This window comes from Humulus lupulus, chromosome 7 (assembly GCF_963169125.1).
Source record: "Humulus lupulus chromosome 7, drHumLupu1.1, whole genome shotgun sequence".
NCBI lineage: Eukaryota > Viridiplantae > Streptophyta > Magnoliopsida > Rosales > Cannabaceae > Humulus > Humulus lupulus.
In genome coordinates, this window is record NC_084799.1 from 181,925,253 (window position 1) to 181,941,969 (window position 16,717).

Sequence of the window (16,717 nt, forward strand, 5' to 3'; positions counted from 1 at the left end):
AAGGTTATAGTGATGCAGACTGGAACTCTCTGTCTGATGACTCCAAAGCAACAAGTGGCTATATCTTTAGTATAGCTGGTGGAGCTGTTTCTTGGAAATCTAAGAAACAGACTATTTTGGCACAATCCACCATGGAGTCTGAAATGATAGCACTAGCTATAGCTAGTGAAGAAGCAGGTTGGCTGAGAAGCCTGCTAGCTCAGATCCCTTTATGGGAAAAATCGATACCAGCTGTGTTGATCCACTGCGATAGTACCGCGGTTATTGCAAAAATTCAGAATCGTTATTACAATGGTAAGAGACGACATATATGTCGTAAGCATAGTACTATTAGAGAGTTTCTCTCAATAGGAGCTATTAGAGTGGATCATGTACGCACTGATGATAACTTAGCAGATCCTTTGACGAAAGGATTAGCTAGAGAGAAAGTCCATAAAACATCGAAGGGAATGGGACTATTACCCTTAGAATGATGAATCACTCATGATGGTAACCCAACCTAAAGACTGGAGATCCCAAGAACTGGGTTCAATGGGTAATAACAAGTTGTGAAGTGATATGAGTTGAATCATGCTATTTCCATTAAAGCAAATAGAAGCATGAATTCCTGAAGCGATGAGAGGATGAGTTAATAGAAACTCTTAATGAGATCTATACTCTATGTGGAGTGGAGTACCGAGCTACAGGAGTACTCTTGATAGACTCACCTATGTGAATGTGGAAGTGGGGCCGCTTCCTATGGAATTTGGGCAAAATTTCTAGAGCATTCACTATACTGGGATAGACGTGCATGGCCATTAACGCATGGGCTTTTTTTATTACACCCTTGAAAGGTTGGTGCGTGGTACGATGTTAGAAATAGAGTTCAAGACTACGTGTCACTCTAGTATAATCTAAATCGTATTCACTACGCAAATGATCAAATCGAAAGATACATTTGTTTATGCACAATCTTATAGATTCTGAAATTGCTCGAGAAAATATTTTTAAAAATTCAAGTGGGGGATTGTTTGTACTTTCTTTTGTGAATTGTTAAAAATTGAAAAAATATAGTTGTGTGTGATATGGGAAAAGTCCCACATGGAATTGAAACACTCTTCAAGGAGTGTATATAAGTTGCAAATGCTATGTCTTGGGGTGTGCCCCAAGGGGTACCCAGTTTTGTGCGAATGGGTGAGGACTCACACACTTGACCACCACACGCGCGCGCGCGCCGCTGCCGCATTCCGTCCGACCGAGCTGAGCTGGCTGGTGGGTGGTGTGGTGTGGTGTCGTCTTTTTAATTTTTAATTTTTCAACAAAGGTAACTAAACATTTATTATTTTATTAATTAAATTAATCTTAAAACGTTTATTTTTCAAAAACGGTTTTATTCTGATTAAATGAAAATAAACGTTTTTTTTTGCCGTTATGTTAATTTTCTCCTCTGATTTAATGGAAAAACGTTTTTAGACGTTTTGGGGGGTTTCTTCTATGTATAAGTTAGATCAAACATCTTTTGAAAAGCGAAGTCTTTTTCTTTCTTGCTACTACGAATTTTCTTAGAGCATTTTTATAAGGGTGTACAATAACGATCTTCTCGATGCAGGGAGGAATCGTACAGAGGCTGTTTTATCCTGGGGACGGCGTGGTTGATAGACTGCCATGCACACTTAGGGCAGAGCCGTGAAACGTCTTAAAGAGAGCAACTCAGCCAGAAAAAATTGATCGGTAATTTCATTCCAATTTTATTTTCTATTGAGGAATATCAACAAGTTCAAAGAAATATAAATAATATATAATTGATATAGATGTTACGTTTCAAAATTAACAAATGTTAGTTTTTTGTATTATTGTTATTTTTTTTTTGTATTATTGTTAATTTGTATTTTATATTATTGTTATTTGTTAATGTTTTGTTTTTTACACTAGGATTGGCAATTTGGCACCTTTAAAGGAAAAGGAGAAATATTGCACTAGGTTTGTCAATTTGGCACTGTAAAGTTAAATAAAATGACTTGTTAATATTGTTCTTTCTTTAATGTTTTTTATTTTCAATAAGTTGTGTAAGTTTGGTTTTTGAATTGTAGCAATAAACTCAAGGAAAAGGCACCAACAAAGGAGAACACCAAGACATCTATTGCCATGCTTTATTGATGGATATAAATTTTTTATTTTGTTTAAATTTCTATGAACTATATAGTAGTTGCTATAATAGATAATTGTAATAATTTTAGGACTTGTGTTTGGAATTTGGATGACTGTAATATTTTGGTGGTTAACTACTAACAAGTAGAAACTACTAGATACTTTATTTTCTTTATTTTAGGTTTTAATTTGATTATCTTTTCTTTATATTTAATTATTGATTTTGATAGATTTTCTTAATTGGGTTATGACCCGATCCGACCTAACCCAACCCAACACTTGATGTAATTAGTAGGGTTGGGTTACATATTATAAATGTTTCAAATGAGTAAGAATTCTCTAGGCCGATGTAATTAGGTTAACTCATTCAAACACCCTCAACCTGGCTAACCTAACCCATGCACAGCTCTACATTTGAGGATGTTTGGTGAACATCTAGGTTGAACAAAAAAATAATGATAAACATTTGTGTGAGAAAAAGTATTGGGAGGGAGATAAAGGATAAGAGAGAGAATGTTATTTTAAATTATTACTTTTTATTTATAATTTTAATAAATGAATATATTTAACGTTTATTTATTTTTTATTATTTAAATAAATTTTATAAATAAAAATTAAAAATGATTTACCTGGACTAATCAGAGGTTGCCACGTAAACACTTACCTGGTATTTAATGGTCAGATACCTACGGCTGCCAAAAAAGTGTGACGAAGACTATTTTAGTCGCAAAAAAAGTATTTAAGTGCCACAATCTACAACTTAAGTATTTTTGCTGCAAATACCTCCTTTAATAAAAAAATTATTTTTAATATCATATTTACTTTTTCTTTAATAGTTTTAATTACCAGGGTGTGAGACATTATTAGAGCTGTAAATGTGAGCCGCCCTGGTCCGTTACGTTCCACATTTTCATGCCTCCGAATAATTTGGGTCGGGTCGAGCCTGTATTCAAATTTGTGGTGGCCTGAGCTGACCCATATTTGAAAGAGTAAGCTCAGCATAACCCATGTCGTGTCATGTCGGGCCCAAATCGGGCCGACCCACTTTCCTTATTCATGCCCACTTTTAGGTCCATTTTATTATTGTCAAAAAATGTGATTAAACCCCCCACCTCCTCTTTAACAATTAATAGACTCACCACCAATCCAAACACATTTCTTTGTTTAAATTATAGTTTGAGATATTTTTATATACTTTTCAACCGTACTTTACACAAGATTATATAAAAAATAATTATTAGAATTTGAATACCTACTAATAAATGCTAAAAATTTTAGCTCACAATTATAAAATTATAAACATTGAGAAAAATGATAGATTTTTATCATCATTTTAATTTATATATAATTGACAAATAAAAATTTATTATCATTATTAATGTCAAAGTATCGAGCTTTTTATCGTATTGTGCTTTCGGGCTAGTTTGTTCGTACTTTCGTGTCGTGTCTTCGGGCTTGTTGTGCCGTTCCATGCTCATACCCATGTTGTGCAGTGCCGTGCTAATTTTCATTTCATGTCATGCTTCATTTTTTCGTGTCGTGTCGTGCTCGTGTGTAACGACCCAAATTTGCTAATAAGGCTTAAGGGCCTTGATTAGTGTGCCAGGAGGGCATTAATGGAATAATTGTGATTTAATGAGTAATTATATGTCTAATAATGTTTATATGATACTTGATTATATTATGTGGTAATATGATATGTGGACAGGTTCGCTGAGCACGACTCAAGACGATTCTAGGGCCAGATAGCGGGAAAAGTCACAATGGGATTTAAGATATGACTTTGGACAAGTCGGGGGTACTTTTATATAGCGGGTAGTGATTTGGGTTATCGGGACATGAAAACAAATATATGGAGATATATTTGAGGTTAGAATGTCTAGGCAGAAATATTGGGGGATTTTACCATTTTGGCCTCGGGGACGGTTCTGGCACCCCGAGCCTCGGGATTAACTTAATATGTGGGATAGACCTTAGGAAGCTTTTAGAAGAAAACATAAACCGACTTTAACTTAGCTTCAGCTCTCTCTCTCACGCTCAAGGGAAACAAAGGGAAAAGAAAACACAGAGAACTAAGGGGAACTAGCTGGAAATTCTGGGATTTGTAGTGAGGAATTGAAGGTCTAGCTCAGGGATGTATCAAGCACTTAAACAGGGATTAAGGTAAGCGTCTAAACATCTTTTATGTGGTTGAATTCTGAGTTCTAGCTGGGTTTTAGTTAAGTGTTGAAACAAGTATGGTTTTGATGTTCTAAGGCATAATTAAGAGGGGAAAACTTGGGAGCTTAGCTTGGCCACAGCTTGGTGAAGTGATTCTACAGCAAAGGTGAGTTTTAACTTCTGGTTTAGGGGTTTAAATTGAGTTTAGGTGGCTGGTTTGAGTGTTTATAGCACTTGGGTTTCAGAAGTTGAAAGGAGGTGATTAGAGTGTGCTAGGCTGTGTTTTCTTGGGAATTATGTTGTTTAGATCAAGCTAAGGAAGTTGGGAATTAATTGGTTAAGAGTTGGGAAGTTTTGGGATGGTTTAAGGTAAGGTTTTGAGCTTTGAAATGGTGAAAAATCTGGGTTTGAAGAGGAGGGTCGCGGCTCTGTTCTAGAGCGCTGCGGCCCTAGCATGCAAAGAAGCCAAGGGGGCTCGGCCAAGGGGGCGCGCCGCGGCGCCCAAGGCAAGGGCCGCGGCGCGCGTGTGGTTCAGTGATGGAATAAGCTCTATTTTGGGGAAGGGCCGCGACTAGGCTTTGGGGGCCGTAGCCCTTGGTTGCACACATGAATTTTTTAGGGTTTTAAGCATGGGAAAGTGGTCTAGTGTGCTCGGGTTTGGTTTCACCACCGTGCTTGGTGGAATTAGGAGTCCCGGGAGTTAGTTTTGTAACCGGAAACCTATATTTGAGTATTTATGAAACCCTATACTTTGGTTGTGGCTAGGTGATAAAAGCTTAGGCTCGGGAACGGATCGTGCTTGAGGGGCGTTGTTCGTAATTCGATAACCGTACAAACTAAAGGTAAGAAAACTGCACCTGGTTGAATATATGTAACGGGACTAAGGGCTCCCTATTGTAGAAGCTTGAAAAGATGGTATTATGCCATGCAAGCCATTTAGTGAACCAACAGCCTAAGGGTGCCAAGGGTCTCACTAGCGCACAGGGTGCGGCTCGGCCACTGGTAGCCGAGGACAGCTTATTATGCACTGAGCTTGGTTTAAGCGGGCCAGAGTCAGTGGGTTAAACAGAGGGTGTGGCCTAAGTCGTCGGCCCTGAATATTGTGTGATATGAATATTATATGTGATAGAATGTATCTTGTATTGGATTGTATAAGTTGAATATCTGTTGTGGATTATCTGATGAGTATGCATGCTTACTGAGCTATTTGTCTGTTGTTATTGTTTGAGTTATCTATGATGTTTTCTTGCTGGGCCTTGGCTCACGGATGCTACGTGGTGCAGGTAAAGGCAAGGGCAAGTTAGATCAGCCCTGACTGGAGAGCTCAGCGAGCGGAATGTACATAGCCAGGTGCTCGGCCACCACGGTTGAGGTCTAGGCAAGGACATGGAACCTGGAGATTGTCTGTTTTGCCTTAGTATGGCTAGTGGTTACTCATGTACTTTTGAGAGTCTGTAAACTTTCTTTAACCTCGTTTTTGTATGGGATCCCATGTTTACTACGGTATAAATATATGAAATGAGTCATTTGAGACCAAAATCTTTTTAACCTTAGCTTTAGCATGTTTAGTGACACGTTTTCAAATTAATGACTTGATTAGCAAGTCCTGCACCTTTATAAGTACACAGTGTAACAGTCTTGGCTATCTAGGACGTTACATTGTGCCTCCCGAGTTCGTGTCAGTTTCATATCGTGATAAAAAGTCCAACTCGTACTTACAAACTCTAGACACTATACAAATAAAAATTAAATACTAGTATTTAAAACACGCACACTTGGATGTGATACAAATATACAACCACATTAATAACAAAGATAGACTAGACAACAATCACATTATAGGTCAAACACCACATTATATTTGACATAATAAATAGTAATTGTGTCTAATAAGACATAAGAGAATAGATTAATTCTAAATATATCAAATTAATTAGGTAAATGAATTTAAGGGCATGAAATTAGAAGACCGTTTAAATTGGCAGTATAATATTATTCTTTAGATCGCTGACATTTTTTTAAAAATTATTTTTATTTATTTTTTAGAAAATAATAGAAAATCGAAATGAAAATAATAAAGAAAGGGAGGCAGGCCAGGAGTGACGATGAGCGAAAAATCAAAACCACGAAAAACCCAGTGAAAGCCAAACCAAGCAGAGACTAGAGAGAACTCCAGTTGAAAACTCTATATAGTCTTACTGCTACTCTCTCTCTCTCTTTCTCCGTCAAAACTCAATCCCTAGATCGCCAACCATGGCTGCAAAGCGAGCTCGGGACCGCCATGTTATGGACTCCGTCTACCCAGTGATTGAACTCCTCTTCCTTCTCATCGCTTGTTCGGAGCTCTGCGACGCCGCTACCGTCGTCGACGTCTACCGTCTTATTCAGTACGACATCTCCGGTGTCCCCTTCGGATCTCGCCTAGCTGGACTTAACCACCACGCCGCTTCTATGCATTTTCCTCCCTCATCCGATCTCTCCCGTACCGTTCTCATCATCCCTCTCCGTGAACTCAACATCTCCTTCGTTAAAGGTAATAATAATTATCTCATTTTGTCTAACTCATACAGTACTACGGTGTTCGAATTTTTAACCGGATCTAAAGTTCATTGATTGGAATCAATAGTCCAAGGTATTGGGATTCTTGCAATTTTACTGCATTGGGAGGGATAAAAAAGAGTCTTTTACTTTAGAGGTAATGATTAATGGAGTATTTAAAAAAAATTGAGCTTGTGCTCATGCGAAGAGATCATGGATTGAATCGAATGTGTTTTATGCCATGGGATCTAGCTAAGTTGAGTACGTGGTTGTAACTTAGTATCGATTCTATATTCTTATCGGGTTTTGGTATTTTTGAAAAACCCTGATCGAGATTATGACTTTTGTTTCTGTCTTTTACCACTGTTGCAGAATACATTTCTCAAAGACAACCTCTTGGAGGGTTGCTTTTTCTACTTCCCCAGATGTTTAACTATGAGAATAAAGGTGGTGGCGGCATCGAAAGTGATCATCTTGAACACGGGAGCGAGGAGCACAGCAATGTACTCCAAGAACTTGAACAGTTACTCATACACTCAAATATACCAGTGAGTAATTTCTTTTAAGGTTGATGATCTCTTACTGGCGTAAGATGATAGTGTACGATTTGTCACTTGTAATGTTAACTATTGATGGCCTGAGCTATATGTTTGAATTAGAGCTTAGTTCTTGCTAAATCCTCCAAAAACGTTCTTGGCAATCATGTCACATCCGAAGTTGACCCTTAATTGTCCCATAACTCTTTACCTTCTTTTCTAATCTTCATATAAAATGTAGGCTGCAGTTTTTTGAGCCATCTTAGATGAATAGTTATTCTCATTCCATGAGTTATCCTTTTTCTATTGCTGCATGCTAATTATACCAGTCTTTAGTGATATGCTTACAGTAGAATCCATTTATTTTTTTTGAATTTGCTGTTTACTTTTTTCCTCTTATCCCATCTTGTATTTGGTAGGATAAGTCAAATGCCAACTAGCTTAAAATCCCTTCTTCAGCTTGCAAGACAGCAGAACTTCAAACCTACTGTTTCCAGTAGTTTGTAAGAAACAGTAAATTCTGTATATATATGACCAAACTTGCTGAGCACATGCCTGGAGTCCATATATATACACACACACCCTCACAGATTCTCCCACACATGTTTAAAAAGGCAAGTTTAATCTCAAGGAAATTTGTCTTGGTAAGGTGAGGCGTAAGCCTCAAATCTTATATTAAAAATCTATTTTTTAAATTGTAAACTTCTGAACACTAATAATCAAAACTAATGAATCACAGAAATTAAAAAAAACTTCAATTAAATGTTTGAACTAGCAGCCTCAACTGTTTTCAAGTGGTATTTTATAACTAATGCTAGGATTTTATAAATAAAGTACTATTCTGCGAACTATTTTTAGGCCCAATATTTAGAAAAGTCCCTTTTGTTATTCCAAACTTAATAATGCAATTGTTATTGGGCTAGTTTTGTTAGCACAACACTTCATACAGACCTAAAACAAGAATAATGAGGCATTAGCTTCATGGTAGTTTTGAGGCACCCCTTTTTTGGGCACCTCAAACAGAGAGGTGTATGCCTATCTTCTCTATCCTAATTTGTAAGCCTTGAGGGTTTTTTTTGAACACCTCATTCTGAGGCGAGCCTCGAAAAAACCTTTTGAAATATTACACTGGATACTGTTGATCTCGTGACAACTTTGAAGTAAATTCTCTTTTATTTGATTGACTTAATGTCAAGGTGACATTAGTTTTCCAACTGCTCTTACCCTATTAATCTTGTTTTGCTATTATGTTATAGCTTAGTTTGATAGGTAGTCATGTGACACTAGAGCTGGATGTGTTTATGAATGTACTTTGAAATCCCATTGTTTCTAACAGATTTTTTTTTATATGTCATTTTCTGTAACAGTATCCTGTGTATTTTACTTTTGAGGATAGTGATACTGAAGCTGTTTTGGCTGATATTAAGAGGAATGATGCCACTGGTCAGCCTGCCACTGCAACTACTGGCGGGTAAAAGTCTAACTTTGTTGCCATCAAATTATGACTTTTTCTTTGGAGATTCAACCTATAGTGCTCTTTAAGTACATATATTTGTGATTTTTTTTTTTGGTTACTGACTCCTTTTATGTATCATATAACATTGGAAACTTTGCCATGTATGGCTGTTTAGTATCTTTGTCTCCCAGACTATGTTTATGTAAACTTGGCTGATTGAAAAGTTTCTTGATAATGTTACTCAATCTTAGTCTTGTTGGAGCTTGGAGGTTAACTTTACAAATCACAAATAGAAACATTCTATATGTACTTGTATTGACTGATCTATGGCAAGTGGAAGATGATCCATGATGCTTTCATATCAGTTTGAAGTCCTAATTTTACCAGTAAATGCAAATCTATTTATTTATTTTTCTTGCTAAATCAATTGGCAGAAGGGAATGTATTTTGTGATTTACGTGAAATTGCATTTTTATTCAACAAGTTAAATATTTTTTTTTTCATTGGGGGGAGGGGACCTTGCCTCCATGTTTATGGAGGTAACTCTCCTTTCTGGATAATCTTTGAACTATTCCTTGTTCTCTTTTGCAAACTAGATGTTTGGGCAGGCTGTCTACATTTTTTTTATAGAAAGGCTTTCCACATTAAAACGTAAAGTTAAAAAACAATATTGAGAAAGGGAGAGTGTACTATTTCAATTAATTTATCTAAGGGCAATGTACATTGCTGAAAAAGAAACTCATGCATCACATCACCTCCTTCAGATTGGTTGAAGAATTATGTTTTAATGTTGTTGTTCTTGCCTTTGATGGTGAAATGTTGCAGGTACAAGCTTGTTGTTTCAGTGTCAGAACCTAGAAAGATTGTCTCACCCACCATAACAAACATTCAGGTACTTGAATATTTCACGTATTTTATTATTCCTTTTCCTCCAATGGGATAGAGTGTTTTTCTTGTTGGAAATAACATGCAGTTGAGGAATATTGCAGCCTTAACTTCCAAATAGCAATCTAGAGTGCAAACAGCTGTAAAATGGTTACGTATGTTGTTGGGAGACCTATTTTGATGTTGTTTTTCTATCTCAAGTGTTAAGTACTCAAGATAATTGTTATTAGAAAAGTAGTTGTCAAAAACATTTGTATTGGTGATTTAGATTGTGTTGCTATTCTTGAGATCATCTAGGATACTGGCTAAAATCATTTTCTTACTATATGAGCAGCTTTCTTCAGTTATAATAGTTCAATGCAAAGAGAACCTTGCTCGATTTTTTTTTCCCACTCACCTGAGTCTGCTACTCTATTTTGGTATGCTAGATTGTGTTTGTAAATTGGGTTCTTATTGTGATTCGTAAATGATGGTGACAGGGATGGTTGCCGGGATTGAAAACGGATGGAGATAATCAACTTCCTACCATTGCAATAGTGGCATCATACGACACATTTGGGGCATCTCCAGTATGTAATTATATGAGATTTGATAAAGAAAATTGACTTCTATGAGTTTTACCAAGGTGTGAGAAAATTCATCTTTGTAGGGTTTATCGGTGGGAAGTGATAGCAATGGAAGTGGCGCTGTGGCACTTCTTGAAATTGCTAGGTTGTTCTCTATTCTTTACTCAAATCCCAATACAAGAGGAAGGTACAATTTACTTTTTGGGTTGACGTCTGGTGGACCCTATAACTACAATGGAACCCAGAAGGTACTTGAAGAAGAAGCAAAGGAAAAAAGTTTGCACTTCGTGATTTACTTTATTTTTCAAATACTTTTGGCTGTTTCTTATTGTCAAATTTGCTTATTGCAGTGGCTTCGGAGTGTTGATCAACGTCTTCGTGAGAGTATTGACTACGCTATTTGCTTAAACAGTGTTGGCTCATGGGATGATGAATTATGGATTCATGTTTCTAAGCCTCCAGAAAATGCCTACATAAAGCAAATTTTTGAAGTAAGCTATAAAATTTTACCATGTCTGGTATCTAAAATTGCTCTAGCTAAACTGCTGAATCCTTGTGTCTAACGAAAGGTTTTTTCAGGGTTTCTCTAATGTAGCAGAAGAATTGGGTGTTAAAGTAGGCCTGAAGCACAAGAAAATAAACATTTCAAATCCTCGAGTAAGTATCTAAACATGGAATTAGTTATATGGTAGTTAATGTATTTAAATGAAATAATTTTAAATTACCATGAGTTAATTTAGGTGCTAACATCACTGCTCAAGGGTCCTGGAACTTGCGGAAGTATATTGGCTTTCTATAATTCATTAAGATTTTTTTTTTTGGGAGAAGCATTTTTCAGAATATGACCATAATCTACATCTTCTTTCCAACCTCTGGTGAACCGGAATTCTTATTCATTTGCCCTTGTTAGATATCGGGATTTAACTTGTGATTGCTACTGAATGAATCTACTTCAATAACACACAGGAGGAAAGAAAAAGTTTTGAAAATTACTAATGTATTCCTATGAGTCTATGACCTTGTGCTCTATCAGACTGCACCTGATATTTGTTCGAACATATTCTGAATTGCTCTATTATGCTATGTCATAGCGTATTTCTGAGATATATATTGTTAGACCTGCTGATGAAGTTGATGACATAATGTAGGTTGCATGGGAGCACGAACAGTTTTCAAAGCTGAGAGTTACTGCAGCCACTATTTCTGAACTTTCTGCTGCTCCTGAATTGTTAGAAAGAACGGGTGGTATAGTTGACAGCAGGTTTTTATTTCTTGTTCTCACTTGATGCCTTTTATTGCTGGGAATTCATCTAAGTTTATACATGATCACTTGCTGATATGTTGGTTTTCTGCAGAAATTTTGTTAATGAAACTGCGGTCATCAGAAGTGTCAAGTTGATTGCTGAGAGTCTTGCGGTAACATTACATTCCTGTTATGACATTTACTCTACTACTTGATAAGCATGAGGCTTTTGAGGTTAAGAGATCTTGTTGGTTTTCCATGAGAGGCAAGAGCTTTATTAGAAGGGAGAAGAAGGAAAAGCGTAAGGCGCAAGAGGGAATTACAGGAGGCCCCCCCCACAACACACACACACAATAAAAAAAATACAACATTGATCAGTTATAAAATAATAGACAAAAAATCCTTTTTTCCTCGGTAGTGAAGACCCGAAGATATGCCCAAAACAGTAGTATATCCTAATGAAAATCCATGTATCTTCTGCTTTTAAGAATACTAGTGTTTCATTCCAGTCAGTGTCCAAACAGGTGCCTAAACTGAGCACCTCAAACATTTTTGCATTTGACTTTACCTTTACAAGCTTGAAAATTTTGAACAAACAAAAAAGCACATCTAAGGTGAGGCACTCAGGAGAACTTAGCAGCCTTTTTTTTTTTTTTTTCACCTATGAGCCCATAAGATTGAAGCTAAGTGATGATGCAGATTCAACATGGATTTTACACGAAATGATCACAAATCAAAGTGAAGCAAATTCCTTAGGAGAATATTGAAGGATTAAGTTACATGTTCATCAAGTGCTCTCATACATTTGCATTAAGTATCATAGATACATGAGCAAATGCTCATTTCTTTCTCTCTCTCTCTCTCTCTCTCTCTCTCACACACACACACACACACACACACACACACACACACTCACTCACGCACATGTATATTTAAATAAGTTGTCTGAGCATGATGATTCAAATATGAAATGCAGCAGAACATTTTTATCATAAATTTATTATTATATTATTATTGGCAGAGAAATATAAATAACTACAATTGTTTTAAGTTCTCAAGTCTGAACTCAATACTTTCTCTGATCTAGTCAACGTCCTTATCCTATGCAGAGACATATTTATGGCTACCAAGAAAAGAACATTCAAATATTTGCAGACAACAGTAGTTTAGCAGTAAATTCATTTTATGTAAAATCTTGGTTGGAGTTGCTGTCGCAAACACCTCGAGTGGCTCCTTTCCTGTCAAAGAATGATCCGTTTATCTTGGCTTTGAAAAAGGTTTTACTTTCTTTTCATATGGTTTATGCGTAATATTCTTCTGTGTTCAACTGTTCATTTAGTTTATGCTGTTGCAATGGACAATGTAGAATGATTCCTGCATATTGTTCTCAATTATTAACAAGGTTTAAATACTTAGCTGGCCAAGACAAACAAAAATGAAAAGATTTCTCATTACACATCGATTTCTAGCACTACAGCTAATATACACACATGCACACAAGATATGGTGAACTTAAATGTGAAACCAAGTAACTTTTTCCACATATTTTTAACGTATTGCATTGAAGTTTTTCAAATACTGCTGTATGTATTTCATCAGATATTGGCAGTTTATTTATTTGCAACACTTTCCGTCTTCTTTTTCTTTCTATCTATCTTTGTTTTGGCTTCTGTTTTCAGCGGGTGTTTCCATGCACTGTTTTCTTGTATTTTTTCACGTTAATACAAATTTGACCTTTTGGTTTAAAAAATGAAAACTTTTCTACACATTACAGATGAGCTTCTAATTGATATAATATATATATATATATATTGTATATATGTTTATGGTTCTCTAAGCTAATATTCAAATAATAAAAATACTTATCCCTATCCTTTTTTCTGCTAAAATTATGGGGAGGAGAAAATCAAAAATAGAAATTCTATTCATCTGTTTGTCTTGTTATTCTTTTCTTTTTGCTTTAGAAAATGATACTCTCTTCTGGTCTTATCAAGTAACCAACTAGGTTATGTTATATCTCTGATACATTTACTATTTTAGATTCTTATTGGTTTTAGTTTTCCTTAGTTATTTTTATTTAAATAAGATACACTGTTGTTTTTAGGCTATTGTATTAGAATTGCCTACAAGCCAATTGAGGTTGGCTTAAACGATTATGTACTTGTGTGGGACAATGTAGTTGGGGATTTCAAGTACCGTAAAAATGTAAGGCCATTAGAAATATGAGGCCAAGGTTAAGGGAAATTAAAAAGTCAAGAAAAAATAAAATCAAAATGACCAAAGGTAAATAATATGGCTCTAAAAGAAAATCTCATCTTTTGAATTTTAGAAGTTGGTCTTCATTCTTTCTGTAAGTATATTCTTTTCATCCATCTTTTTGTTTTTATTGACAGGAATTAGAAGATCATACCCATGAAGTGAATATGCAACATGAGGTGCTTGATGGAATGTTCACTTTCTATGATTCATCTAAGGCTAAACTTAACATATATCAGGTATTAATCTTTATGTACTTTTACATTTGATTTTTGTGCTTGCAGGTTGCTTGAATGCACCATTTCTTGTCATTTTTTTTTTTAAATTTTGGTTGTTTGAGTTTATGGATTTCGTGAGAGATTATACTTCATAAAGCAATGGATTAATAGGCCTTTGGAAGCAGTCTTGGTTTTGCATATATCATTTTAGTCCATTATGTGTCAAACAGGCAAGTGTTATAAGAGATGTTAAGTTATCATCCAAATTACAACCTAGAAAGCCATTAATAGTCAGAGCAATCCAATGCAAAACAGACAATCACATATTACAACCAAAATTGCTGAAAACAAGAGATTTTAAAGTCATAACTGAATACCCATATAGACACCCAATGCGTAACTCTATCCTAAATAGATTCGACACCCAATGCGTAACTCTATCCTAAATAGATTCGACTTTCTCTGGTACATTGTTAAATATTTTAAAGTTTGAGTAATGCTAGAAACAAGCATTTGTTTAACTCAAAGTTTGTACCAAGTGTGATGGCATGATTTGTATCACATCTTATTTCAAATTAGGACCGTGCCATTTACAGATACGTGGTTGAAAATATTGTTACAGTGCAAGTGTTAGGTGTAAATAATTAGCGTTCCTTCCTAGTATTACTCATTCACTATTTATGTTCACCAAATCATCATAAAAGCCTTAACAAAGTTCCAGTTCGTGTTTGTTGTGTCCAACAATTGTTGAAGTTGATGAGTTTGGGAATTGAATACAATGCATATTTTGTTTAACTGCTATGTTGGCTTAGTGTTAATATGGTCAATTGTCCTATTGCAGGTTGCTAGTGTCACATTTGACTTGCTGTTGCTTCTAGTTCTGGGATCTTACTTGATAGTGCTATTCAGTATTCTTGTCATCTCAACTAGGGTATAACTCGTATCCGTTCTACCACTCTGTCTGCTTCAATGTTTTGATTACAAGTTCCCTCGTCTAAATGGAATATTTTTAGTAAATTTGAATATGCCTAATCACTGACAATCCTATTCGACAGGGTCTTGATGATCTGATTAGTTTGTTCCGAAGACCACCCTCGAGAAAGGTGAAAACCGCTTGATAACTCGAGGCAGGATTAACTCGAAACCATTAGTCTCAGAACTGAAGATTCTCTCGTGTAGTTCAGATTAAAATTAAGGTCTATATTTATAGTTTTGGCAAATGTCTTGGCTAGTTCACGACACGAGCGATGATCTTAGTAGCTCGTGTTAGGAAGGCGTTTTATGTTTTTTTAGTGTCAGCATGAGAACTATTGTATTGAGGTGCGAGAAAAATTTTGTTTTAAGATTCATATTTTAGCAATGTATAATCCCTGGAAATTTTCTTGCGCAAGGGATATTGTTTATGCATTAGAAGTGACTTACACTGGTCCCCAATTAAACGTTAATTGAGGGAGACATTAGGAGATAGTAAAATAAATATTGAATTCAATTTGATTAGGCATGGTTGAAGATTTGTGCAATTACTGAGTATTAATGGTCACTTGGGTGTTTCACAAAGTTAGTTTGTTATTTATCTTATTTTATTTAAAGTAATTTGCTGTGAAACTATTCAAGTTTTTATTTTTATTTACCTAAGGTTACAAAAACACAGTTTTTGTAGGTACTCAATACTGTTAACTACATAAAAGAAAATTTTGCCGTAAAACTACCTAATTTTGTTTTCTTTACGATAAATCTACCCAAATTTTTTTTTTGCGGCAAAACTAATTTTTTTTTTTTTTGCATTAAACTACCCCAACTGTTTTTTTTACAAAAAAAAACTACTAATTTTAAATGTTCAAACATAAAAAAAAAAAAAATTAAACAAAAAGAAAAAAATGTATAAAAAATTATTCATTATTTTTTAGAAAATTATGAAGACATATAATCCTATAAAATCAAAATGATTAAAATGTATAAAAAATTCAAAATAATTTATTTATTTTTATTTAAGTTTATTTTTGTTATAGTTTTGAATTTGGGATTGACAACAAGATATTATATGTTTAATGTAATATTAAATATTATAGGTGGATTTTAAATTTAAGTTTCTTGCTAGTTTTTTTAAAAAAAAAAGTAATTTGTTACTAATTCACAACAAATTATATTATACGTTTAATATGATATTATTTTAATAAGTGAGTTTAAGTTTAATTAAATTTTATTTAAGTTATAAAACATATGGTTTTATTATTATCTATATATATATATATAAAGGAGAGCTTCAAAGAGATGATGTGGCACTCTAAAATTACTCCAAACTATTTTTTATATTTTCTCCTTTAATCTAATTTTTTTATTCATTTTTATTATTAATAACTATTTTGTCCTTTAATCTGATTTTTTTATTCACTTTTATTATTAATTATTTAAACTTTATTTTTTTAAATATTTAATTAAGATATTTTTTAATATCTATATAAAGGAGAGCTTCAAGGAGATGATGTGACACTCTAAAATTACTCCAAACTATTTTTTCTATTTTCTCCTTAAATCTAATTTTTTTATTCATTTTTATTATTAATTATTTAAACTTTATTTTTTTAATACAAAAAATAAAATAAAACAAAAACTACATTAAACGTTTTTTTAGATATTTTGAATTAAATACCTAATAAACTAACAAAAAATAAAATAATAAAAAAAACTACAAATATATACTACATAATATACTAATAAAATAAAAAATTTGA

At 34.5% G+C, this 16,717-nt stretch overlaps 1 protein-coding gene across 1 annotated transcript; it reads left to right on the forward strand.

Annotated features, from left to right (window-relative positions):
* The first annotated feature begins 6,370 nt into the window (after positions 1–6,370).
* LOC133788904 (uncharacterized) lies at positions 6,371–15,542 on the forward strand. Its single transcript, XM_062226550.1, has 14 exons — positions 6,371–6,820; positions 7,198–7,373; positions 8,729–8,832; positions 9,643–9,709; positions 10,182–10,271; positions 10,352–10,516; positions 10,619–10,759; positions 10,848–10,925; positions 11,417–11,529; positions 11,624–11,684; positions 12,621–12,788; positions 13,905–14,006; positions 14,827–14,916; positions 15,041–15,542. The coding sequence occupies exons 1-14, from the start codon at positions 6,541–6,543 to the stop codon at positions 15,101–15,103; spliced, it is 1,698 nt and encodes a 565-aa protein (XP_062082534.1). The 5' UTR covers positions 6,371–6,540; the 3' UTR covers positions 15,104–15,542.
* The last annotated feature ends 1,175 nt before the right edge of the window (positions 15,543–16,717 follow it).

Bases quoted from the DNA above. Each gene is read 5' to 3' on its own strand.
- LOC133788904 (XM_062226550.1), top strand. From the start codon at position 6,541: ATGGCTGCAAAGCGAGCTCGGGACCGCCATGTTATGGACTCCGTCTAC. The intron at 9,710-10,181 runs GTACTTGAATAT...TGATGGTGACAG, and splicing joins CCACCATAACAAACATTCAG to GGATGGTTGCCGGGATTGAA. The intron at 10,272-10,351 runs GTATGTAATTAT...TCATCTTTGTAG, and splicing joins ACACATTTGGGGCATCTCCA to GGTTTATCGGTGGGAAGTGA.